Source organism: Neolamprologus brichardi, chromosome 15 (genome assembly GCF_056152115.1).
Source record: "Neolamprologus brichardi isolate AB-2024 chromosome 15, ASM5615211v1, whole genome shotgun sequence".
NCBI classification, from domain to species: domain Eukaryota; kingdom Metazoa; phylum Chordata; class Actinopteri; order Cichliformes; family Cichlidae; genus Neolamprologus; species Neolamprologus brichardi.
In genome coordinates, this window is record NC_142118.1 from 6,365,914 (window position 1) to 6,390,733 (window position 24,820).

At 40.6% G+C, this 24,820-nt stretch overlaps 1 protein-coding gene and 1 long non-coding RNA gene across 11 annotated transcripts in view; one reads left to right on the forward strand and one right to left on the reverse strand.

The window, feature by feature from the left end:
- Positions 1–2,742: 2,742 nt before the first annotated feature.
- Positions 2,743–8,166, forward strand: LOC148098384 (uncharacterized). The gene is made up of 3 exons (XR_015720685.1): positions 2,743–3,095; positions 5,299–5,486; positions 7,621–8,166. It is a non-coding gene; the product is annotated as an uncharacterized LOC148098384 (long non-coding RNA).
- Positions 7,978–24,820, reverse strand: part of epb41l2 (erythrocyte membrane protein band 4.1-like 2) — a 50,761-nt gene continuing 33,918 nt past the window's right edge. For 3 of the 10 annotated variants that reach the window (XM_087851963.1, XM_087851965.1, XM_087851964.1), the window contains exons 15-25: positions 22,303–22,353; positions 22,103–22,138; positions 18,466–18,630; positions 17,141–17,356; positions 15,768–15,836; positions 14,700–15,368; positions 13,496–13,624; positions 13,137–13,235; positions 12,906–12,986; positions 11,569–11,680; positions 7,978–11,278 (exon numbers count right to left, since the gene is read on the reverse strand). In XM_087851963.1, coding sequence (XP_087708089.1) covers positions 11,579–11,680; positions 12,906–12,986; positions 13,137–13,235; positions 13,496–13,624; positions 14,700–15,368; positions 15,768–15,836; positions 17,141–17,356; positions 18,466–18,630; positions 22,103–22,138; positions 22,303–22,353 — 1,617 coding nt within the window. In that variant the 3' untranslated portion in view covers positions 7,978–11,278; positions 11,569–11,578. The other 7 variants (XM_087851973.1, XM_087851968.1, XM_087851966.1 and 4 more) reach the window with 7 other exon arrangements.

Below are 24,820 nucleotides of genomic sequence, written 5' to 3' on the forward strand. Positions count from 1 at the left end.
GAGATGACTTGGATTCATCTCACTGTACAATCAATGAAATACAGGATCCGTTCCCACAGTGCTGACGACACAAACATGATCTTCCGCCCACACAAACAGATGCACACATCCAACTCCACTCATCAAAGTGGATGCTGCCTCATACCTACAGCAGCAATCAGACAAAGAGGTGAGGCAGGATTTCTCTTTTTTTCTGTGAATGTTGGTAACAAAAACACACTTTGCTGAAGGCTGACTTCAAAGTAGGCAGAAATAAAATCGCCAATCAGTGCTGTCCCAAAATCCCGACCCATTGCAGAAGCCACATTTCTGGCAGCTCCCAGCCAGTTTCTGCTGATTACATTCGTTTAATCGAGTTTGGTCTTGTTTCTTGCTTGTGCGCGTTTTCTTTCATTTCAGAATTTTATCTACGCTCACTTTGTCAGCAGCAGCACACAAGAGAAAATAAGAGACAATGAGAAAGAAACAAGACTGACTGAAGGGCTGGTTAGTTTGGCAGGAACAGTGGTGTTGAAAAAAAAAACCAACCCTTCTTTTTCTTCTTTTCTGTTGCTTGTCTCAGTCCAGAGGAAATGGCAAAATGGCCCAAAATTCCTCCTGCGTGTCGAGGGAGGAAATGTTTAGCCAGGGTTATGGCTGCTTTCAGGAGATTTTTCAACAGATTATAAAACATAGTTTCAATTCCTCTTCTCACAAGAGCCACGTTAATGTTTTATCAGCCATATCTAAATAATGAATGTAACTTTTGCGTTCTTTTTATTTGTTTCTCCATTTGATTTTTTTCATTTGCCTAATTTAATTAAACATGCATGTATACATCCATTTATGATACATGCATCAAACTACTAGAAAAAAACAGAACGCTATACAAACATCAAAGACGCCACAGCCTCCGCCCTTCTTTCACAAGCCAGCTCCAAAAAGAAATAAATCTTTACACTGATTAGTCAGAGGGTGGAAAACAAACTTAACAAGTTATATTGATGTTGATGGCAGGATCACACAGTTAACCAGAGTTCTTACTGGTTGTAGCCAGATTGTGTCTGTGATTTCACCCAAAAGCCTGAAAGCAATGTTCTGTTTAAATGTTGAATGGGGACACTGGAAGCAGAATGTCAAACTACAAAAAGGACAAAGATACTTAAACTTTGTCGCATACAAGCAAGGATACATCACTCAGCATAACATTATGACCACCTGCCTAATATTGTGTTGGTGCCCAAACAGCAACAAACAGTGATGCACTGTGTATTTTCTTGCCTTTCTATCAGATCCAGCATTACCTTCTTAGGCGATTTGAGTTACAGTAGCTCACCTGTTGGATTGGACCACAGGGGCCAACTTCGCTCCATGACCCTGTCACTGGTTCACCACTCTTCCTTTCTTCAACCACTATGGATACCAACTACCTAGACCATGAACACCCTACAAGAGCTCCCTCCATTCCACCACATCCCAAAGGTGCTCTATTGGATTGAGATCATGTTCAAGAAACTTAAAAGAAACCCGAGCTAAGTAACACGGAGAATCTTAAATTATCCAATTTTGTTGAGACTGGATGAGTTATAGCCTCAGTTTCCTGTTCTTTGCTGAGAAGTTGAGTGTAGCCAGTGTGGTCGTCTGCTGCAAGGTTTAATGTTTTGTACTATCACACATGCTCTTCTGCAGACCTTGGTTGTAATGAGTGGTTATTTGAGTTACTGTTCCCTTCCTATCAGCACCAACCATGTGGCAGAACCGTGTCAGACTAAACAAAATCGCCTTTCTTCCCCCAATTTGTTGCTCAGTTTGAACTTCAGTGTTTTTTTGACCATGTCTACATGCCTAAATACATTGGGTTGCTGCCATGTCACTGGCTGATTATATATTTGTGTGATCGAGCACCTGAATAGGTGTACCCAATAAAGTTTGTGGTGAGTGTGGTGTGACCTGTGAGCCAAGAAAAAAAACAAACTTGTGCCTGTGACTGATTACGGAGATATATTGTATATGTCTAAGTAGCTAGATAAAATAAAAGATGAAACATCGTCACGAAATTTAAAGAAGTCCAGCTAGTTTCTTTCCAAGATCCTTAGACTACCATGACCTGGATGACCGAGAACCTACACAGATTGCATATGCATGCCATGTATCTCTGCATTTTAATGCAAACTGTCTGATTCAGTACTGCATTCTTTGTGATTTAGTGGCATGGTCAGCAGGCCAAAGTCTCTGAGCAACCATCAGAGACAGACTCCATGAGGGTGGCCTGAGGACCCAACATCCTCTAGTGGGCCCCGTGCTCACTGCCCAGCACTCTAGAGCCTGTTTGAGACGCTCCACCACCACAATCTTTATAAGGATAAGCTAAAGAGAATGGGTGGATGGATATGTTGTAGTGATATAGTCCAGATTACGGTTATCAGTTGTGTTTGAAACTAATCAGTGATGCCATCAACCAAAACGACATCAGTGTTTGTTGGTGCAGAGAGTGTTTGAAAGCAGAGAAAGTCAAAAGAGTTGAGAGAACAGCTGAAAAACTGCACGTGTTGTGAGTTTTTTTTATGACGCAGTAAGCACAAAGGTCCAAGGTTCAATGATCAAAACACTGCAGAAAGCCACAGTGCAGACAAACAAGCACAGAAGTATAACATGTAAATTATTTCCCAGATTCAAACGGTTTAAGGACACCAGAGCATATAGTAACATGCACCAATCCTCTTACTAAACACACACACACACACACACGGTCCAGTAAAACTAATCTTACTAATCACACGGTTCGACTGTTGAAACAGAACAAAGTTCACATTGTCAACAGCAGTGCTGTTTCTCCCAATCAAAGTGAGTCGGGAACAGAGGAACACAGGAAGCAAACACACTAAAAAGAAGAAACAAAGAACTGGACTTCTTTTAGCTCATTTTCTCACTGTGGAAATAAAAACACGAGATTTATTTTTCCTGCATAATCTCAGCGGCGTCGGTAGCAACTGACTGATTTCTTTAAAAGACAGCTTAACGTCAGGAAGGACAAACCTCATTAATCTCTGGAGAACATCTGTTGGTCATTTCCACCTAAAGGCCTTCAAAACTGCATTTCTGGGGGCCTAAAAACCGTAAGTAGATTTGGTTGTAGTGTTAATGATAACTGTGAGTGTGATTCATGTTTTGTATAGGTGATCCTGCTTTATCTGTACTGACTGTACACGTTCATATGGACAAAATGACCACATGGTTTCATGGCCAAAGTGTGAAACAGTCACAAAAATGTGCAAGCTATTTGTCCGTGGACGTGAACTGTATGAACTGTACTTTAAGTGGAAGTACATTTCGTGCTTGCATCTTGCATGTTTTCAATACTCCTCTGAGGGGACATGTAACCCAGGCAACCAAGAAAATGGAGCTTTTGGGAAAAAAAAAAAAGTGGTGAAACTGCCGTGAACTTTTGTATTTTAGTCTAAACCATGACCGAGATCAAACAGTCTTGTTCCTAATACAAAACTTTTGGGAACATGCCACTCAGAGCGCATCTGGAAAGTACTCACAGCACCTCACATGACCACATGTTGTCATGTTACAGCCTTCTTCCAAAACAGATTTATTTTTTTATTTCAGCCCATAATGAGAAAGTGGGAAAAAATAGCTTTAAACTGCAATTTCGTTAAAAATCAAACACAACTTTATAACGTGTACATGAGCTGTCGCAGCCTTCCCTCGATACTTTGTTTTTAAAAAAGTAACAACTCTGCAGTGTGAATATTTTCCAAATGCACTGTGTGTACATGGACACAAGTGAATCCATAAAAGCACGTGTTCATGTGAATGAGGGAAAACACGTGCGAAGGAACTCGAACAATAGATTACATGTTACAATTATCATTTCATAACCTGCACTGAGACCGACAAGGCCGCTTGAAAGGGATGAAAACTATGATTCAAGTCTCAGCAAGGTTTCATTCTTATTCAGCTGAACCTGCAGGGAATTATTATTTTAAATAAATATCATTCTAAACTTTGTATCAAAACCAGTGTTTGAAACACAAAATATATAAATGTCATGACTGCAAAGGATTATCCATAATTTAGACTATAGAGGCTTTAACACCAAGCATGGAAGCAACATTGCTACAAGTCTGGAGTTTTGCATTGTCACAGTTTACACTTCTAATCATATAGAAATACACATTTAAGCAATCACCCATCTGTGTAGTGTCCAGATGCCCATTCCTGGATGAGTACAGCCTGCAGCTGTGCAATGGTCATTGATTGTGGCTGCCTCTGATGAGCACACAGCATGTCCTAGGCAAGTTCAAAAGAAAACATATCAGGATTAAATGCTGATCAAAGACGTTTCCCGATATGTCTCTTTTTGTTGTGTTGTAGTTTTTAACCATACGGTGCAATGACAATACAGTTTATTCTGAATCTGAAGGGACAGCTACTCTGGTTGTGTATGTTCTAAGATCATTGGTTTGAGAATGTATGCAAGTTTATTTACTTTCAATAAAGAGATGATCAGTTCCACCCTTAACTAAAACCAATCAACCAGAAGCGAAAACTACACACAGAATGGTTGTACTGAGAAATCGATTTAAAAGAAACTTGGAAAACATGTTTCTTATTTGATGTCTGGTGTTTATTCCAACCTTTGATTGGCATACACACGCTTGGCTACTAAAAATAATCTGCTTTTATTAACCCTTTAAAGCCCGAACCATGAAATAATTGCCAGGCAATTGTAATTCTGAAAATAAAGTTCTATTTTCAATTCAATTTTATTTGAATTTTATTTTCTTTATATTGCAAGGTAGACCCTACAATAATAAAACAAAGAAACCCCCAACAATCACATGATCCCCTATGAGCACTTTGGCGACAGTGGGAAGGAAAAACTCCCAGGCTCAGGGAGAGGTGGCCAATTCACATATTTGAGTTTTAATTTATATCATATTTGTTGACGGGTTTTGTTTTGGCAAGATATTTATTACTAAATTTATTTATTTTTATTTTTTTCAGAGGGGGTAGTCTCAAAAACTCATGTATCAAATATGATACACTAGGTGTGGGGGGTTAAGTTGGTACTTGCTAGTGTGCGTTTCTTGTACAGTAAATGCTTCATACTAGAAACGCAGCTGCAGACCAAAGAGATTTTGGGCTTTAACTGAAAGAAAAGAAGTTGGCACTACTGTTACTTATTTGTTATTTAACCTAAAACTTAGCTGTTGTCGGTCCGACACATTAAAGTACTCACGTTGATGTGTTCTGTGATCATATCGCCACAGCAGACCTGATGTTCTCCCCGTTTCTGTTGCTTCGCAGGACTAACATGGCTGTGCTGACTTCCCCCTGGGCTGATCTGGCTCTGTTCCTGCAGGGAAGCATCACGATGTCAAACAGTGATGCAGGCAGCTTTTTACCAGTGTGGCTGTTTGGACTGATGCTCTTCCTGTCTGTCTCTCTGCTGCTGCTAGCACTGATCATCCTCCTCAGTTGGAAACTCAGACAGGGTGGGCATTTCTCATACTCACTCATAGAATTATTTGAACAGTATATTACAACTCACGTGACCCACAGGTAAATGACAAAGAACCCAAACTAAACTACACTCTGACAATTAGTTACACTGGCCTGGTTTTTGTGGATGCGTAGTGAGAGAGGACTGCCACAGGCTTTAGATTACTCAACACATGAAAAACCTGGAAACATGCCTTTTCCTTCATCTGTATGTGTGCGCAGGTGTTGCTTTTGCCGGCTAAATCTGACCCCTTTGTTCTTTGTGCGGCCGTAAAACATAGACATGTGCACACATTCTGTTACGATCATGGCTGTGCTTTCACCATCTGCTCTGGTCCAAAGTGGATATATTAATAAAAAGATTATTCATGTGTAGAAAAATCAATCATGGGGAACTCCAGCTGCTTTTTGAGAAAATTGGACTCTTTTGTGACCCGTTTTTAAAAGACAACCATGTGGGAATGACTGCTGGGCGTGATTGGGCATCAAAGCAAGAAAGTGTGCAATTTTTAGTGATTTTATATTGTCTGCTGTTTATTCGGATGCTAATTATAATCATTTACAGGTAATCAAACGCATACTGTTTGTCAGTGGTGCTCAAATTACACAAAGCTTCTATTTATGTTGGTGAGAAACAAATCTGGGTCTGTGTTCTAGATGGTAAATCACAACAGTAGAAAGAGTTTTACAGACATTTTACTATTTGATGAAAAATATTAGCTCATTTTGAATTTAATGGCAGTAATGTGTGTCAAAGTTGGGGAAAAGTAAAAGAAACAGTCAGAAGAACATTTAGCAACTAATTAGGTTAATTGCCATCACTGTGTTAAAAACAGACATGATTCGGGCACGGAAACTACTTCATGGGCTCAGGAACACTTCCTGTAATCACTGTCTGTGAATACTTTATCGTGCAAAGACGAAGCCATACGTGAACATGAACGCTGGACTGAGACAGAGTGGAAAACTGTTCTGCGGTCAATCAAAGTTTGAAATTATTTTTGGAAAACATGGACACTGCATAAAGAGGTGAATTGTTGAGTGCCAAATTGTTATACGCACTCAGTTCAAAAGCCTGCATCTGAAATGGTATGGGGGTGAATTAGTGCCAACGGAACTGGCAAGTCACACAAGGTACCGGCATTGCTAAAAGATAAAAACAAAAAAAGGAAAGTGGCAGTGAGCGTCAGTTTCCTTGGTGAAAATGCCTTGTTGATGTTACAGAAGACTGGTCAGACTTCTTCAAGCAATATAAACTCAAATAGCCACTGGTTACAACCAAGGTATGCAGAAGAGCATCTCTGAACACACAGCACATCAGACTGTATCTGCAGTCTGGGCAACCACACAGTGGCAGCACCGAGCACAGCAGGCAGTTCCTAAAACAAAAGAACTCGTAATAGAGGCGCAGAGAGCTCCACTCCCATCTCATTATCAATGGAGAACAAGTGGAATATGTCTCCACCTTCAGGTTTCTGGGCACCCACATCTCCACTGATCTCACCTGGACCCACAACACCAATGTTGTAGGGAAGGGCCAACAGTGGCTGCACTTCCTCTATGTCCTCAGGAAGAACCACCTGGACCACAAGCTGGGTCCAGGTGGGTGTTTGGTACTCAGTTGATAACTGAGGGGAAAAAGGCTGTGCACAGTGTAAATTAACACTGCCCAGAAAAATCATCTACTACCCTCTGCCACCCCTGGAGGCTATCCTTAAATCCTCCTGTCTCAGGACAACTAGGGTCATCACAGGTGACCATTTGCACCCCACCCACCACCCGTTTGCCCCACTGCCCTCTGGTCGGTGCCTCGGGTCAATCAGGTCCCACACCTCCAGACTCACTAACAGCTTCGTCCCCTGGGCCATTCTGTTAACCAACACCATCGCCCCACGCAGAACTGAAATGACAAGCCTGTGGCACCAAGATTTCAACTGATGAAAATAATGTCTAAATTAATTCAAAGTGGAATATATAAAACTTATATAATATATTGTATAAATAACAAAATTAAACTTCATTCTAGTTACAATAGTAAATGTTAAAAAGACTAAAATATTACACAGAGCTCATAATATTCCAGTTTTCTTCTGTTTTTAGTCTTCATCTCTAATCTTTCATCCACAGCTGACGCTGATCTGTTGAAGCTTGCGCAGGACAGAAGCTCCATCAGCGCCACCCACAGGCATGCGCACAGAGGACGGCACAGAAGAAATGCTGGATCTCATTTCTGCGACTGACAGTCATGAACGGACACATTTTTACACAAATGAAGGAACACGCTCTGTATATGATACTATGTGCTCTCTCCTGAGGGGCCATATCATGCTGGACATTGAAGACACCCACGTCGTCTGCCTCACCCGACTGACATGAATTAAAAAGCATAATTTACACACGGATTTAAGTTTTAGGTATTATGTCTAATAAATATGCTGCACACATTTTCAATCACACTTCCAAGGAAATGAATGAGGAAATGAAGCGAGTATAACAATCCTTTATTTAAACAGTGTTACACAGGGGGGGAGGAGTGGCTGTGTGGGGGGAGATACAAGACATTTAAGCTGCTAGACAGAAAAAAACCCTACTGGTGATCACTGGTTAGCTAACAGAGAGCAATGAGGCAGCTGGTAGGTTTTCCAAAATGAGTTTCTGTAAAGTTTCCTTTGTTTGTGTGAGTTTTATTTTATTAATAAAATATAAAAACTGTGCTGGTTTCCCGTTTCTCCAGAGTGTGAAACAAAGCCTGAGATTTAAGTGTTCAGAGGATCCTCCAATTATAACCTGCTATGACACCGTGTGGATTTAACGTTCTCTGATGTGGCTTCACAGGCGTAGAGGTTGGTAAAACTTTTCTTGGTGTAACCTAACGTAACGTGACACATTTGGGAAAATCCGATTCCGCAGCCTCAAAGCTCATGTGATTGGTTAAGAGAGCCCAGAAGAACCCGGAAAAGCGGTTAAAGCTTGGGGCTAAACGTACAAAAAGGAAAACAGTGGCAGAAATTTCCATTTGTAGTGGTTTTCAAAAAAAAACAACGACACTGCAACAATTTTACAAATATGCAAGATGGAGGGGGAACAAGAAATCCCACCTTTAAACAACTAGATCACAGAGAAAAGATGAGAAATTATGAAAAAGAAAAATCTACAAATGTGGTCACTGTGATATTACCAAAGGCTTTTTTTCTGTTTGTTTGTTTTTTGGAACATCAAAAGCTTCCAAAGCTGCCTAGTGTTGCACGGTTTACATTTTTATAAAGAAAAAAAAAATGCTTTTCTGCTGCTTTGTCTCTTTACAAGAGGGTTCGAGGTTAAAGCTTCCCCCTCGTGGAATGTCATTTAACTGCATAGTAGAGCTCAGACCTGCGTTTCCTGATTTTAAAAAAGCTTCAGCTCTCAGTTTGATGAGCACGCTTAACTACAAAAGTTTTAAAATGGGTCAAATTGGGCAGTGATTACTCATCAGGTTAAAAAGCTGATTAGCAGTTTTTTCTTCCTTTTTTATTTCTAAAAATGAAATAAAATATCCTTTTGTCTCCCGTTTAAAACACGTCCAGTCAAAGAGGGAGACGTAGATTAATCCAGACCAGTCTAAGGTGGAATGTTTATTATACTAAATCAGTGGCACTTCTTCACTTACAATCAGCTAAATTTCAGGAGAACATGACTTTGCCTTTTTTGCTGCTTATGCTAAAAATGCGCGTCAAAGTGAATGCACGAGACCAAGCGCCTAGCACATTTAATGCCCCCAATATTTACACAAAGCTACAATTTAGTTCACTTTCTTTTTTTTGTTTTTTGCAGAGTAAAAGGACAGAAAATGAATAAAACATAATGAGTTTCCATTTAGGGGGTGTCAAGAGCACTTCAAACCCTCTGATACACTTCCCTTTAAGCTGCATTTTGGCTGGTGCGTTGTAACTTTTGCTTTTTTTGTCTCAGTTTGAAGTGCGGTGACAGATTCAGAGCGTTGCGTTTTTTTGTGGCGAACAACGTGGAAATCGGCTGAATGAAATGTAACCAAAATAAAAACAAAAAAGACATGCAGAGAAACGTTTAGCTGCAGTGAAACAGTTACAAAGCAGCTCGACGCGCTGTACGAGCAGAGATAGTCCACACGCTCTCAAACCAATTGACGTGGTAGCGTCCTACCTAGACTCACTCGAGACTCCTGGAAGATTAAACTGCGTGAAGACATGCTGAATTTAATCCCATACTCTATCATATCAAGCAGGTATGAAAAGAAGCTGGCGATGAACTGAGCTAAACTACGGCAGCAAACGGGCTCCTTGGCAGAGTTAGCAGGCTGCATTAATTTGAGTCTGAGCTGCTTTCAAGTCGTCCTCATTTTGGTACCTGTGCTAGTTGGAGCGCAAAACTCATTCTGAATAATTTAAATAGCAGTATTAATTTTGCATTATGCATTAAGCCTTCAGAATATTAAAATACTTCACTGTGGGATGCAAGAAAACATGCATTATTATTCAAATTCTCTTTTATTCCCTGGTACTTATCAGGCAATCTCCCAATTATCCTTTACTTTACAGCTCCAGTTTCCCAATCCAAAGTCAGTTTATGTCTCCCTCGCTCCCCCTCAGGCCCAGCGGGAATGGTTAGTATCGTACAGTGGACGAGCCTGGGGAGTGAAAAGCTGCTCCCATTGATAACCTTCATTTTTACTGTGCAGAAGTTGTCATTTTCAGTTCAAATCCACCTTCAGTTTAGCTTAAAAAAAATTTAAAACTGTAAAATTGATGGAATTTATTCCACCTACATTTTCGAACTGCTGCTGAAGCTCGCCGACCCTATTTAAAATGTTCAAAACCCGTCTCTTCTTCCAGTTTAGCAAAAAAAAGTGAATTGAACTGAAAATGCACTCACTCGGCTGCTAGTCACACACAAGGAATGTGGATGAATAATAACTATACAGGGAAAAAAAAGAAATAACAGAACCAAAAGACCTGGATGGCTCTCCTGCAGATGTTGAAGTTACAGCTCCCGCTCTTCTCTAATGATCAAGAAGTAGAAGTGATAATGTGAGGTGCAACGTTTCTACCATTCACCTGTGAATATGTGGGAGTGAGTGTGTTATACTAATTTTAAAAAACAAAAGAGCAGACCAAGTTGTGACACCCTTCCTTCATGTTCCTTATAAACTATTATATTACTCTCCATTTACATCACCATGAAGCAAGAGGGGGAGCTGTAATTTAACAAGTTACCTTTCTATGCCAACGCACCGGAACCCAAGTACAGGTGCATAACCTCACTGTTATGATAAAAAGCTTTCTCTACTTGAGCATCTCAGCGTGCTGTTTTTGTAAGAAACTTTAGCTGAAGGTCATCAGTACTGGTACAAAATAATCAATGCAAGGATACAGTTTCATCCAGATTGGTTATCAGTGCATCCCTAGTTTCATCTTTGTGATAGAAGACAAACATGCTATCATCTGTTTATAAAACAGTTACAGAAAAAGCACAACTAAAAAAATAATAAAAAGCTACAATTGTTATGCTAACAAAGTGGTTCTTTTTGTTCCCTCAGAAACAATGAGAGATTTTTTTTTTCTTTTTCTTGGTTTTGCAGTGAGGGATTTAGATCGCACCACAGACAATAAGAAAGGAAGAGAGTGGCAACTTCGGTCCATTTGTCAAACCCTTCTCTCCCTGTTCTTTAAGCTACTCTTCTTCTCCTCCTCTCCCGTCAGTCAAGGCCGATCGTCGTGGGTGATGAAGGTCGTTCGACAGAGAAAAAACAGTCACGACGGGCCCTTCAGCTCTGGGGAAAAAGAGAGGGGGAGGGGGTGGGGGAGTAATCAGCCTGGGGCACTGCGATGATGAAACGACACTGGTTTCCTAATCAAAATGTTCTCCTTGTACTCCTTCCAAAATCGAATGCCTCTTTTCCCTTTTTCTCTTTTCAACTGTTGCAGCATGTGTGATGGCAGCTGGTTTCTTTAGCAGCTTCTCCACATGCACCGGTAAATAAACCTTTCCCCATCAAATATAAAAAGATTAATAATAATAATAATAATGATGATGATGATAAGCTACTATTTTTATCATTACCTGAGTTCAGTCAATCCTCCTCAGCCAGCTCAGTTTCTTTATGAACCACCACTCTGGTAACAGACATGTCAGGATGTTGCTCTTTGGCCTCCTTAATGGCCTGGGCCAGTGCCTGCAGTACCGATGGGCAACCACATGGTGGAAGCACCGAGCACAGCAGGCAGTGGAGGGGGAAGGGGGGGGAAATGGTGGAGTTAAATGAAAAATAAAAGAAGAAGCAAACAGAAAAAGACATATGTGCTGGATTTACAGTCAGTGTGCCATTTTACTTCTTCAGATCAAGTAAAATGCATTTAGAAGAAGAATTCACTCAAATAAAACCCATCTCAGTGATATCCAAATCTGTTGCTTTTGTGTAAATCCAGCGAATTAAACCAGACAGGCAACTTAAACAAAAAGACGAGCATGCAAAGAGATGAAAGAGACATTTACTGTCCCAAACATTTCAGGGCTACATGCAGTTTGACATGAATTCCCATGAAGTTATTCACACAGGTGAAAAGATCTCACATGGAGTTTTCCATATTATCTACTGGAGATGGCAACCTGCTAGCAACCACTCTCAACAAATGTTGCGCTGCCTAAGTACCTGTATCGCTACACCCCAATATGGACAATGAGACTTTTGGTATTGCTTTTTAAGTATCTGAATTTGGCAAACAGTGTACAAAAAATTGCCAACCTCAGGGCCATGCATAATTAAGAGATGGCTCAAATTAAGGCTGGCAGAATGGATCAATTACTTTTGCTGGGGTCTTTAGGAAGCTAGTTTAAAGTATTTAAAAAAGATCAATTTTCATACATCTGGACTGGACTAAGTGAGATGTGATCTCCTCTGTGCAGTGTGTATTTTACTGTTCTCTGATTGTCACTGAGGAAATGTGACAATCACAGAAAAACATAGTATGTGAAATTAGTCGCTGCATGAGGAAAAAAAAGCAGTATACATGAAAAGATGTGGTGAAGAAGTCACAGCAGCAGATTCCAACAATGAGTGGAATATGGGTGGATCTGATGGCGTGTGTCAAATAAGTGATTCAAAAATAAAACGTAGCATTAAGACTGCAAGTAACATGATTGACATGTCCCAGAAACCCATCTATTCCCTTAAATCTTCTAAATGAGAGAAAATTATTTCCTTATGAGTCAATCTGCAGAACAAGGATCTTAAATTTAAAGCTGCCAAGTTTGGACTTGGATGTGGTTTATTCATCTAAGATGACTCTTTTAGAGACTTTCACACCATCCACGTTTGGTGGGAAGAAAAGACCCCATTAGCCAAGTTGTTGGAACACGAGGCGAAGCAGAGGGGAAAGGCTGCGTCACTGAAAACTGACCTGGTCGTGGTCGATGTCACAGTCTCCAGTAATGACGATGCGTTTTTCAATCCTCGTCTCTGACAGACCGCCCTTTAGCGTCTGCAACAAAAGATCATCACGTTTCAAATTGGGCAGTTTGCAAATGGCTGCAGTACAGCATTTAAATTAAGATAGGGGTTATGTCACAAAGACACAGGCTGAACAGAAATGAACGTGTGTGTGTTTTGGGGTGTGTGTGTCTGTTCGTACCTTGGTAATATGTGTGGTTGTTGTAGTACACAAAGATTCAGAGGTGATTGTCTGAGCAGTCATCAACACTCCAGGCTCACCATCACCATTACCATCCAACTGAGAGAGACAAAAAGAGATCATTAGCTGATGTTTAAAATAAATAAATAAATAAATAAAACTCGTTTCCTGTAGGAGCAGAATGAAAAGATGGCGTCATGCACTGTAGCTAGAAAGGAAGCACTTTGGAACATGGAGTATGCTGACGTAGCAACGATCGGTCTAAATATTTCACACAAACAATATGAACCACGGATGGTGACACACATGGGGAAAAACTAAACAAGCTTCTCCGTTTTCTCTCTCTCTCGTGTTTGCACCTGCGCAGCCTCGTATGTGATGGTCTTGGTTTCCGTATGTACGATGGGCACTTCTTTAGTGGCTATCTCGGTTTTCTGGGCTGCAAACGTGTCTGATATAGTCACCATTTCTGTCTTTACCACAGGCGGCTGGGGAGGGAGCAGAGAGAGGAGTGAGGAGGAGGGGGAGGGAAGAGAGTTAATATATTAAACCTGAGGCAGACATGGGGGAAAAAGAAATTTTTATCTATGCAGTTGACAAATCTGTCTTCAAAATCATCTTCTATCATCATCATTTTGAGAATATTTTTGTGCAGGAAACACCAGAACATGTAGATGTAAACAGCACATGTGAGCCACTGCAGCAAAACTCATGCACAGAAGCAAGAGCTCCAAAAGCCATGCAGACAAAACCATGAGCAACACAAGTAAGACAACATCTGTAATGCAATGTAATAAAAAGAGCTACGGCAGAAGGACAACTATGGAGATATCTTTGGCGTTCACATGCAGCCTAACACTGTACCAACGTGCATAAAAAAAATGAGCCAATATGACAAGCGGGACTCAAAGAGCTACTATAATGTAAACAAGATGCAAAGATGAGTGGTTGGCAATGATGATTTCCACAACACTGTCACTGTGATGACCACAACATGCCAATTAAACAGAAAGAGGAGCATCACTGCCAAACACGTGGAGGGTACGCACATATCAAAATGCAGCATGCAAAGCAAAAAGAAAACAAAACAAAAACACACCTAACAGCATCATGCATTTCCCACTTAGGCCCCATTTACTTCACAACACTAACAAAAAAAAGTAGCAACACACCACACTGCGTGGGACATGATAATGGTATGAATGGTATCTGACAACAGCAGATATGAAAGAAAGTCAAATGTATGTTTATGTAAATTAAAATAAAGACTGAAAATATTCATGTAGGTGAATCAATATGAACACCAAAGCAATGGTGGTGAATTGTAACTTTAAAGCACTGCTCCTTGGTTTCGGCAGTTTTGAGCATACTAATATAAAGCTTTTATTTTCATAGGATGAAGACGAGTGTGAGGATGTACATGGGGCTTAAATATTCACACAAGCAGGAAGGAAACCGGCGCTCTCAAAAGCAGGGAAGGAAAAAAAGTGGGTGTTTCTATAGTTGGCAGGAGAGGGATCAAAGCCCGGGGAAGCTCCGCAGTCGGCCCAGTGAAGACTTTACCTCAGAGCAACAAATAACCTGTGGCAGCGGCTCTGCTTCAGTGAGCGAGGGCTCTCCATTCATTTTAGGCTCCTCCTCTTCTTCTGCACGAGCATCCATTACAGTCACACCCTCCTCAGGCAGGGTGAGGCCGTTAGGAGCTTCATCGGGCGTCACCATCGGATCATCTGTGCTCTCCTCAGTCTCACGCTCAACTTCTTTCTCTTCCTCGGCATTCGTTGTCTTCTCTGTCTCTGTGTCGTCCTCCTTCCTGGACTCCACTTCTTCCCGACGGGTTTCTTCTGCAGGCTTGATGACTTCAGCTGGAAGAGAAGAAGCATCAGAAGCCAACACCTGCAGCTCTGGCGTCTTATCTTCCTCTTGCTTCTCCTGCTCTTCTTCCTCTTCCTTCTCCTCAGGTATTTGTGTGTGAGAGATGGACACAGGGAGATATGGATGGTACTCTGCTTCTTCTTCACTCTCGCTCTCCGATGAAATGCTCTCTTCCTTCCTCGGCTTTGCTTCCTCAACTACCACCGCTTCCTCTTGAACTTTCACTTCCTGTTCCCTCATTTCCTGCTCCGCAGAAGGAGCAGCGGGGGTACTGGCTGCAACCGTGACAAGTCCAGGTTTGGGAGCTCTGGAAATCTCTTGGACGACAACAGTTTCCTCGATTTCAACCTCGGTTGTCTACACACAGACACACACACACACACACACACACACACAAGCACGCATGTACACCCGATTCACAGACACAAACACAATGAAGTGCGCAAACACACATGCGCACACACACACACCACAACAACAAACGCATGGAGACAAGAAAACAAAAGAATAAAATGATCATTGAACATAAATGGGAAAAAAATAAGCTAAGTTAAAAGATAATAAAGTAACACCAAAACAGAAGATGAAGAACTGTTGACAAAGAGACAAGAAAGGGAGGACAGATAATGAAGGGTGTAGCAGGAACAGAAAATTTAAGCTGCAAGTGGAAAATGAATGAAGGCATGAAGAAAGTAATGGATAAAAATTGTCATGAATGTAGGGTTGGAGGAATTAATAGAAGAAGGTCAGGACCACCTTTGCGGGTTCTTTGGTATCAGAGATCGTGTTATCAGCTGTTGCTGCTTCTGTTTGGGGCACACTGACCTGCGTGACAGAGAAGTTAGCATGACATTATTAATCACACACCATCAATGTTAGCAGTATTACGATGTCTGTTATCATAGCATGTGGGAATGGGCTGCCTTTGTTATTTGTGCCCAATCCCCCTCACTTTTATTGGCTCTTATTCTGTGCCTGGTGGACTGTTTTTTCATGCAACCCCCATAAAGCGTAAGGTTCCCTGAAGCAGGGAAAAGAGACGGGATAAAAGGACCAAAAAGAAAAGGTAAAACAAAAAGATAAAAGATGGATTAAAGAGAATACCACATCCATAAATAAAAAAAGGTTATCTTCACATACATAAAAAGGCAAAAGAAGCGTGGTATTGAAGTCAGCAGTGTCTTTGAGACAACCACGAAAATACATCATAATGGATTCAGTCCTCACTTGAAAACCTTTTTGTGTAGTTTTAAAAGCTCCTTTAAAAAAAAGCCACTAATCAAGCACATTATTTGGCTGCCATTTCAGCTTTTCTTTTTACATTACGAAAGCTGCTGCTTCAATACCTGCTGCTTTTAATATATTTATTTTTTAAGCACAGATCATAAAACGGAGCAGATTAGTACATTAGCATTAAATTCACACATATTTACAAACACCAGCAAAACAAAATAGGAAAAATAAATGTTAAAAAAACAAAGCCATGCACCCATTCATAGATGAGTTGGTTTAGATTAAATGCATTATGGTCATTGTGTGCCCGTTCTTTTGGGATGAATGGAGCCGTCACAAACTAATTATCGCTACCATTCATCCGGCATCTACAGCAGGCATTATGGGCATCTTAAACCCCTTTAGTTTGTAAACACATCTGGCAGGCATCCTTAGATACCTGAAGAATTACAAAGCGTCAGTTTACTCTCAAGTTAAACAGAAAGACGATTGGTTAAAGGTACAAGTGACCCTAAAATCAAAAATACATGTATTTCTTCTAGATTGTAGTTTATCTAGCCATATCACTGTGCAGAAGGAAGCATCTACCTTGCTTTGGTTGGTAGGTGTAGTTTGGTACAAAGAAAATGGCTCATAGAGTTCACATCCAGGTGAGTAAATGTGTCATTATTACAATTTTGGTGTGTTGAGCAGCTCAAGCCAAGTGCAGTTGATCTATTATATTCAAGAGGGCAGAAATCTTCACAGCCAAGACAAAGTAAACAGCACTACAGCCTAGAAAAAACATGTATATTTGATTGTGGTATTAACTTCCCCTTTAACCAACAATCCTGAGTAGTTTATGTTTTTGAATTAAAGTAAAGCGACTCCTAAATGCTTGGTAGTAGCAGAAGCACCTCAGTGGCAGAGAGGGCAGTAGATAGGGTTGCAAGAGGCCTTTGTGGTGCAGACAAACTGCAGACAGCAGCGGAAGAAGAAGAAGCAGCTGAACTTGTAGTTTTAACAGCATCTAGTGGTGGTTCAGGAAAAATGCAGGCAGCCTTAGCAGTTGAATCAAGTCCAATGTCAGTGTGTCTACTGAAAAGAACTGATGCTATCTCCTCTGCAAGACTCTATAGCAACACACAATAAAAAGGACAGAGAGAAGACACACAGAAGCATGAACAAATGAGACAGACGATAAGATCTTATATAGGAGAAAAGAAGAAGAGAAATCATCCTCAAAAGCATACAGATGTACAAAGAAATGCTTTATGATTACATAGTAGAGGTGTAACCGTTCTAGAAGTCACTTCTTATGATAGCCACAGGAGTAGCTAAGCTAGTAGCTGCTTCCTGTGTGTATATTAGCCAAACTTCACAGCAAAGGACTTTTTAAATAACTGTTATGGCATGTGTAACAGCAGTTTTGGCATTGCTGTTATAAGGATGTGTAAATATAGGATGGGAAACAGCTGTTAAGCAACACTCTTAGTAAAGTGTGTGAAACTGTGGATGCTAAGACCTATTCAAAGTGTATATTAGAAGATAAGATCTTAAATAGGATAACCTGAGAAAAGCCAAAAGAAGAGAAAGAAGTTACTACTCTTTCATGACGTCAGCTAATGGGGATCCAAAAGTGCAAAGTAGGCACAAATCTGTGGATTTCAAGAATTGTTACACCACTATTACAGAGTAAACTAGAAACAGACAGAAATCAGAAAATTGGTTTTGAGTAGAACTGAAATGAAGTAGAAACCCATGTGCTGTCAAAACTCCAACGTAACATCAGTCCTGCTGGGAGGGAATGAACAGTTATTCATGTTTGGTCAGTTTTCTTCAAAGGAACACCCAGAAATTATTGTTAAGTGATGGATGAGCTATAATGAACATGCTGTGGAAACACCACCACGGCACCAAGCAAAAGAGTGCAGATTAAAAATCTGCTGCCATAAAGTTGGCGCACTCCAAAAAGCCCATTCAAATATAAGCGATAAAAAGAAAGCAGTGGGTGTAGTGATACAGACTGTGCTCCAAAACAAAAAGAAGAAAACTTTGAATTAGAAAAAAAGGTCAAAACATTTTTTTTTTTTTACTACAGGGACTGCAATGTTGTGTTTCTACAGCAAAACACACAACTGAAATCCTCTGCATAACGCTCCATCGCCTGCACTATTGTTGTAGACTAAACTATCTGCAGTTCATGTGTCTTGCAGTGACAAAAACATCCAGACAGACGTACCACTTGTTGCTGTTGCAAACGTATCGTAGCAGGAGAGGAGGTGAGCCGTTTCTCCCACTGGTTGGGCTGAGGAGGAGAGGGAGGTGGAGCTTCCATAAAGGAGCGTTTTAGCTGGCTAATGCTAGCTTGGTGTTTCAGAACCTCTTCTTGGGTCTTATCATGGTCCTAATGGGAGGGGGGAGGAAAGGATAGGTATAAGGGGAAGGGGAGGTAGGAGGCAGGCAGAGAGTGAATGACATGAATGTGAGTGATGAAAGATCAGAAAGGTGGGAAACATGGGATGTAAGAGATGTGAGAAGTAAAGAGAAAAAGAGGAAGTAAAAGCAAGAGTAGAAAGAGAGTCAAAAAAAGGGAGAGCAAGATCAAGAGACAGAAAAATGATGGGAAAAGGAAGGAAGGAAAAGAAGGAGGGGATAGTGAAGGAGAAATGGGGACGGATAAAAGGAGAAAGGGACGGGGAGGGAAAAATTGTGGTCACAGGAACATTAGTCTGTCAATATGAAGGGAAACAAGATGGACGCCGTGCTTCACTGCAGCGTTGTTTAAAAAGCCTTGAAATCATATACATGACTTATCACTAGTGATGCATCCACATATCAGCCAATATCGGTGATTTTGATCATCTGACTGTATCAGACTATCAGCAAATTCTGTCACATCAAATCTGCGACAGGTTGAAATATAGTGTAAAAAAAGACCTATAAGACATTTAAACAGCTAAGTTGTCTTTTGATAATCACTGAATAACTAACAACCAAACTGATTTACTGGAGTTGTTTCACAATTGGTGCATGACGGCTGATTACTTATGAATGACAGCAAGCTGCAGTGAAACAAGGCCCACCATCTTGTAAGGACTTTTCCCTTAAAACAGACCAGGAATGGCATCTGCAGAGCATGGAGCTGGTAGTGCTAGTCTGCCTCTCTCTTACCCTTTATTCCTATCTGACTGCTTACTTATTATTAGTTTATTTGTTTAGTTTAGTATTAGTTTTCACTTTTCCATTTGACTTTAATGTCATTACTAATAGTCGTTTTGTTACACATCAGGTATCTTTTCCACCAGGTCTGCCTCCATCTGTTCCTCATCTCATTCACACAAGCATGGAGACATTTCATGAAATTGAGATAAATTAGACAAATTTTCTTAATGTACTGAGAAGGCTGCAGGATTTAATCCAACACAGAGACACTGGCACAACATACTGAGGAGAAAAATACTTGTTCAGTCTGCTCTAACCACGTTTAACGTTTCAGCTAACACTGATTAGTGTGTAGACTACTCTAGTGCAACGGATCACTATCAGCCCCATGCTTCACACACAGGTTTTGGTGTTTTAGTATGTTATCACACCACAGATCACTTGACTTTTTGGCAGCCAATCACCAGAAAACAGGAAGAAAGCTCCTCGTGTGTTAGGGAGGCTGGATTAGTCAGGTTAGACACAGCTGCCTGGCAATAATCAAACTTCTGACCAATCGAGAATCCAGAATACAACAAGATAAAATTTAAAAAAAAAAAAAACTGCAATCAACATGCACAGAGCATGCATTTAAGTCACCATCAGTCCCATTCACAGAGCAGCCATTGTGAACACTCAGTCAGGGAAATTTTCTGCAAGGGCCCATTTCTGCTGTACTGTTGTGCAGATACAAAACTGAGGTTTCTGACACAACTTCAACTAATTCCAAGGAGCAAGGAGAAGAATAAAGGTCTAAAGAGGCTGATGTTGCTGTTGTGCACATACGCAAATCTTTTCAGTGTTTAGTTGGGGATTATATCTGTCAGGAACACCCTTAATCTCATCTCTATCCCTCAGACAACATTGGCTACAAACATAACCATCACATAATACTTGGTTAGATTAATTCAAACTGTTGAGGACTACTGAGAATCAAATAACGGCTAAATGTTGTAAACAATCTCAGTAGTGCATTTAAAGCTCATTTTCTCATTGTGTTGTCCCAGTGACCAGACAAAAAATTAAATATTTGGCCATTACAACACTAACATTACATTACAACAGCTAAGTGAGTGAAATAAAACAAAAAAAAATATTATGTAATACAAATGTTAAAAATATGTATTTATTTAAAGTCTCCAAGTTTCCAACTCAAACATCATAAGGACCAAATTCTTGTATTAGACTGAGTTAACTACCAACACAAAGTGTTGTTTCTAATGCAATATAATTTTTAACATTCCGACTAATATTACAGAAATTTAAAAGACCAAATCTGAAACGAACAACGAGAAAATGAAAGGACAAAAACTGCACAAAACTACAACTATTGTATGAAATGTGTGATCAGTCTTGCGGTTTCTTGTAGCTTGTTTTAGCATCCACTGCTGACAGATAAAGAAAGCAAGCTCGTTTTTTGTAAAACAGAGACCCCACAAACTCAAGAGCTGTGGAAACTACATTATCGAGCTGAAAGATGCCAAATATCTGAGTTGAATTGGGAAAAATTAGGTGATGACTTGTGAGTTTTTCACATGTAGAAATTGATTGGATTCTTGTTTAGGTGACATTTGTGTTTTATCACAAAAACAGTGAAATTTCCAAGTTGAGCTGTTCAAAGGAGCTGCCATGTGAATGAGGACAACTAGCACTGAAATGTTTTCAACTTTCCAAGATCATAACTGTTGATGTTACAGAGTACAGAGTTGATTAACAAACATACACACACACAAACACATGCGGGCATGCACGCAGAGCCTGAGAGTGCGAGAGGGCAGCAGTCTTGTACAGTATAGTTGTAGATCTGATGGCGTCAGAATACACAGAAACATGTAGGTCTCATTTTCAGCCATCGGACAATACCAGTACCAACCTCCAACATTAAATTACTGTGCCTCACATAAATATTGTCCCCATGCACTCTCAACGAACTCTGGAAGGCAGACATACAGCACACAATGAAAAAAATAATAATTAATTCAAAAGAAATTAATAAATGTATGGTGAAAATTCAGTGCACAAATAAAATGAAACAAAACTAACAGAATGAAAACAACAACAAAAAAATTACATATAACCAAAAAAAAAAAAAAAAAAAGTGAGATGTTGACACCAAAAATGTCCCAAATGTCTCAGGTGAACGTTGGATGATGGGTACAAGCACAAATGTTTTCATTTTGGTATTCCTCATGAATGTGACCGTTGTTGATACTCGTACCCATAATAAACATGCAAAATCCAAAGCATTCAAAACACCAACAGATGTTCACACAAACCATCAAAACCACACTGCGCTTTCAGGAAAACTCAAAAAATAACGAAAAGAACCTCAGGTGCAAACCAGAAACCAGACTGAAACTGTAAGCCACAGCAGAGCATCTGAAAGTGAAAACAGTTGGGTGAAAGTGCCCAGGTCTATTTTTAAGAGTCAAACCCAATCTGGAATTCAAATGTAGAACGTATCATTTTAAATTAATGCAACATGAGTCAATAACTTTTTTTAAGGTTATAAAATTCCAGATTTGGTTCTTGTTTAAAAAAAGAAACCCCAAACTACCTCCATAGATTCAAGTCAGGGCAACTTCACCCTGGGAAAAGAATAAACCCAACCAGTAAACCAACCCACACGGGCCACAGGCCAATGCACAACCAAATAACCAATAAGATGAATGAACCTGAGGGGGGCCAAGTTCACTGGATCCAGGTGAGTGCTGGTGAGGTAAAGTCGAGGAGACAATAAGGACAGGTTTGCTCCATTGCAACATAAAACCAATGTTGTAAACACTTCACACTAGTTCTTAGCTGCATAATGTCAATTTATTCTGATCTCTTTAATATTTGCAAAGCATGCTGGGTAAAGACAGGCCTTACAGACCTGGGAGGGCATGGCCTCTGCATCGCCAGGGCTTACGTCCACCACCGTAACCTTCAGTGTCGTAGTCATGGTGATGATAGTCAGGACAAAATGAAGGAGGCAAGGGCACGGAGAAAGGAAAGAGTGAAATGGATGATGGGAAAAGCTATTTTCTTCCACAGCAACCTTTAGTGTTAGGGAGTACTGCTGGTCATGTGACCTTAGCACCAAACCCATTGGAACAGTAACAGGAAAGGATGCTGAGGTGGTCAAGAACTGGAGACAGAAGGTGCTACTAACTGCTTACAGTGTGTGTATACTTCTATCATATGACTGAAAGGCAGCCTTATATTTACAGCTTTACGTTTATACTTAGCTGCATAATGAGTTCAAAGTCCAAAATAGTGAAACTGTTAAAGGTTTACAAGATGGCTACTACAGAAACACTAGAAGAGTTTTGTCTAAAATGACTTGATCAGTGCAGAGAGGTAGAGGACAGAGTGCTGAACGTCAGGGATCAGGGCAGGTGTAACACTGTTTAGTCTTAATGTTTATTACGTATTATACACAAACGCAATAAGCTGCAGGTGCTATAGGCATCTGGAGGCAACTGTATGTACAAGTCTAACATGTGATCAACTATTACTTACTCAGCATCACCCTTTCTATGCAAAACTACGCAACTGAAAATAACTTTTCAAAATAATCGATACTGCCTTAAAAGTGCACTTATGTCATTTCTATAATTACGTCACCACATCTGATTAGAGGGACATTAAACAGTTTTATATTACACAGAGCAACCACAACAGAGCTCTACAATTAATAACCTCTAATCGCAGCTACTCTGACAATGATCTGAACATCACTAATCATTACCGTTGCCTTTTTTTAGTCTCTCTGCTTTCCTCTCAATTTCTGTACATTATTTTAAACTCTTAATAAAGTGACCTTCTCTCTATATTGGCAATGTACATATTTGTCTCTGTGCTATACATTTTTAATGTCTTCTCACTGTTCTAACTCTTAATTTAATCTTATTCTACTCTGTTTCTTCCAACAATACACTGGGGTTTGCAGGGTAAGGAATTAAGAGGTAGAAAAAAATATATATCAGCTAGAGGAAGTGCTGGTGGGGGAAATGAACAAAAGGAGGTGACAGACATTGTATGCATTCAAAAAGAGGTCAAACACAAAGTGAGGGAGTGGAATATGGGCCAGGAGGTGTATACATGTTGCTTTTATGCAGCTGGATCACACATCTCTTGCATCCAGGTGGCCTCTGTATTAGTGCGGTGCCTGATGCGAGGAGGCGTGTGTGTTGGTGTGAGAGGAGAAGCCTGCCTGTTGAAAACAGAGCTCAACTGATTCTCAGACTGATCATCGGGCCCGTCATCGAGAAACACTGGCAAAGCGGTTTTTCTTTGACTGGAGACAACTTTCTCCAAGTAGCACAGGGTCAGACCGAGGGGTGTGGCTAAAATCAGGGCTAAGACTACAGACTGGCTTGCTGTCAGCATCACTGCCAGGAGGAAGACGACTAACAGGCAAGGCAGAAACAGAGGGGAGGGATTCAGGAGGTAGCGATGTACAGATGCAATGAGGTTAGAGCAAGAGAAGGCAGGGAGAGAGCCGCAAGATGGAAAAGAAAAGGGGCGAGCAGGGAGAGAGGAGAGGGAAGCAATGGTGGAGAGTATTGATGGATGGAGAGAAGATATGTTGGGTAAACTCAATTGAGCTGGACGAGAACATAAAGCAGCAACTGTATTACTGATCTTTGGAGGAAGATGCTGGGTAAGAAATGCTACCAAATGAGTCCATCTAAATGTCAAAATGTTAAGGATTTGATCTAATTTGGACATAATCATATTGGAGACTCTATAATTCCAGGCAGTGATGGTGCAAATATTTAATTTTGGAACCCACTTAGACATCATCATGAACAAAGCAGGAGAAAAAAGGTGCAGTTTCTTCATTAATCTTGAAAATGCACCTGTGGCCAGACACATGTTTCCATTTCCTGAAACGGAGAGAAAGCCAAACACAAAAGAAACGTATTTAACCACACCCTTCAGAGAGAACCAGCTTCGCCAGTTTAGCAGTCCAGCTGTTGCTCTGGTTTGAGCCTGGCAGCTCTCCACAGATTTCAAAATCTCTGAGGAGCATGTTTGGGAGGATGATGGGTTTTGTGCGAACTGCTCAAGATCTGCTAACTGCTGATCAGTGAAGAGGGACAGGGTGTTTGAGGGGAGGGTCCACAGCGTGTGTGCCGAGTCCACGTCGTCGATACGATCTTCATCTTCGGAGATATCTGAAAGGACGTGGTCAAGCTCGGAGATGGAGTCGAGGGAGGGTGGGATGGATGAGAGTGAGGATGATGAGGAGAAGGAGAGGGGGAACATGAAGATTGACTGATGGAGAGGGAAGAATTAAAGGAAGACACAAGAGGAGAGGAAGAAAAAGCAGGAAATGAGGGAGGGCACAATATGACAAGAGAGCCAGAGAGTGGACAGATGGGTGAGATCAAACAACGGCGAAT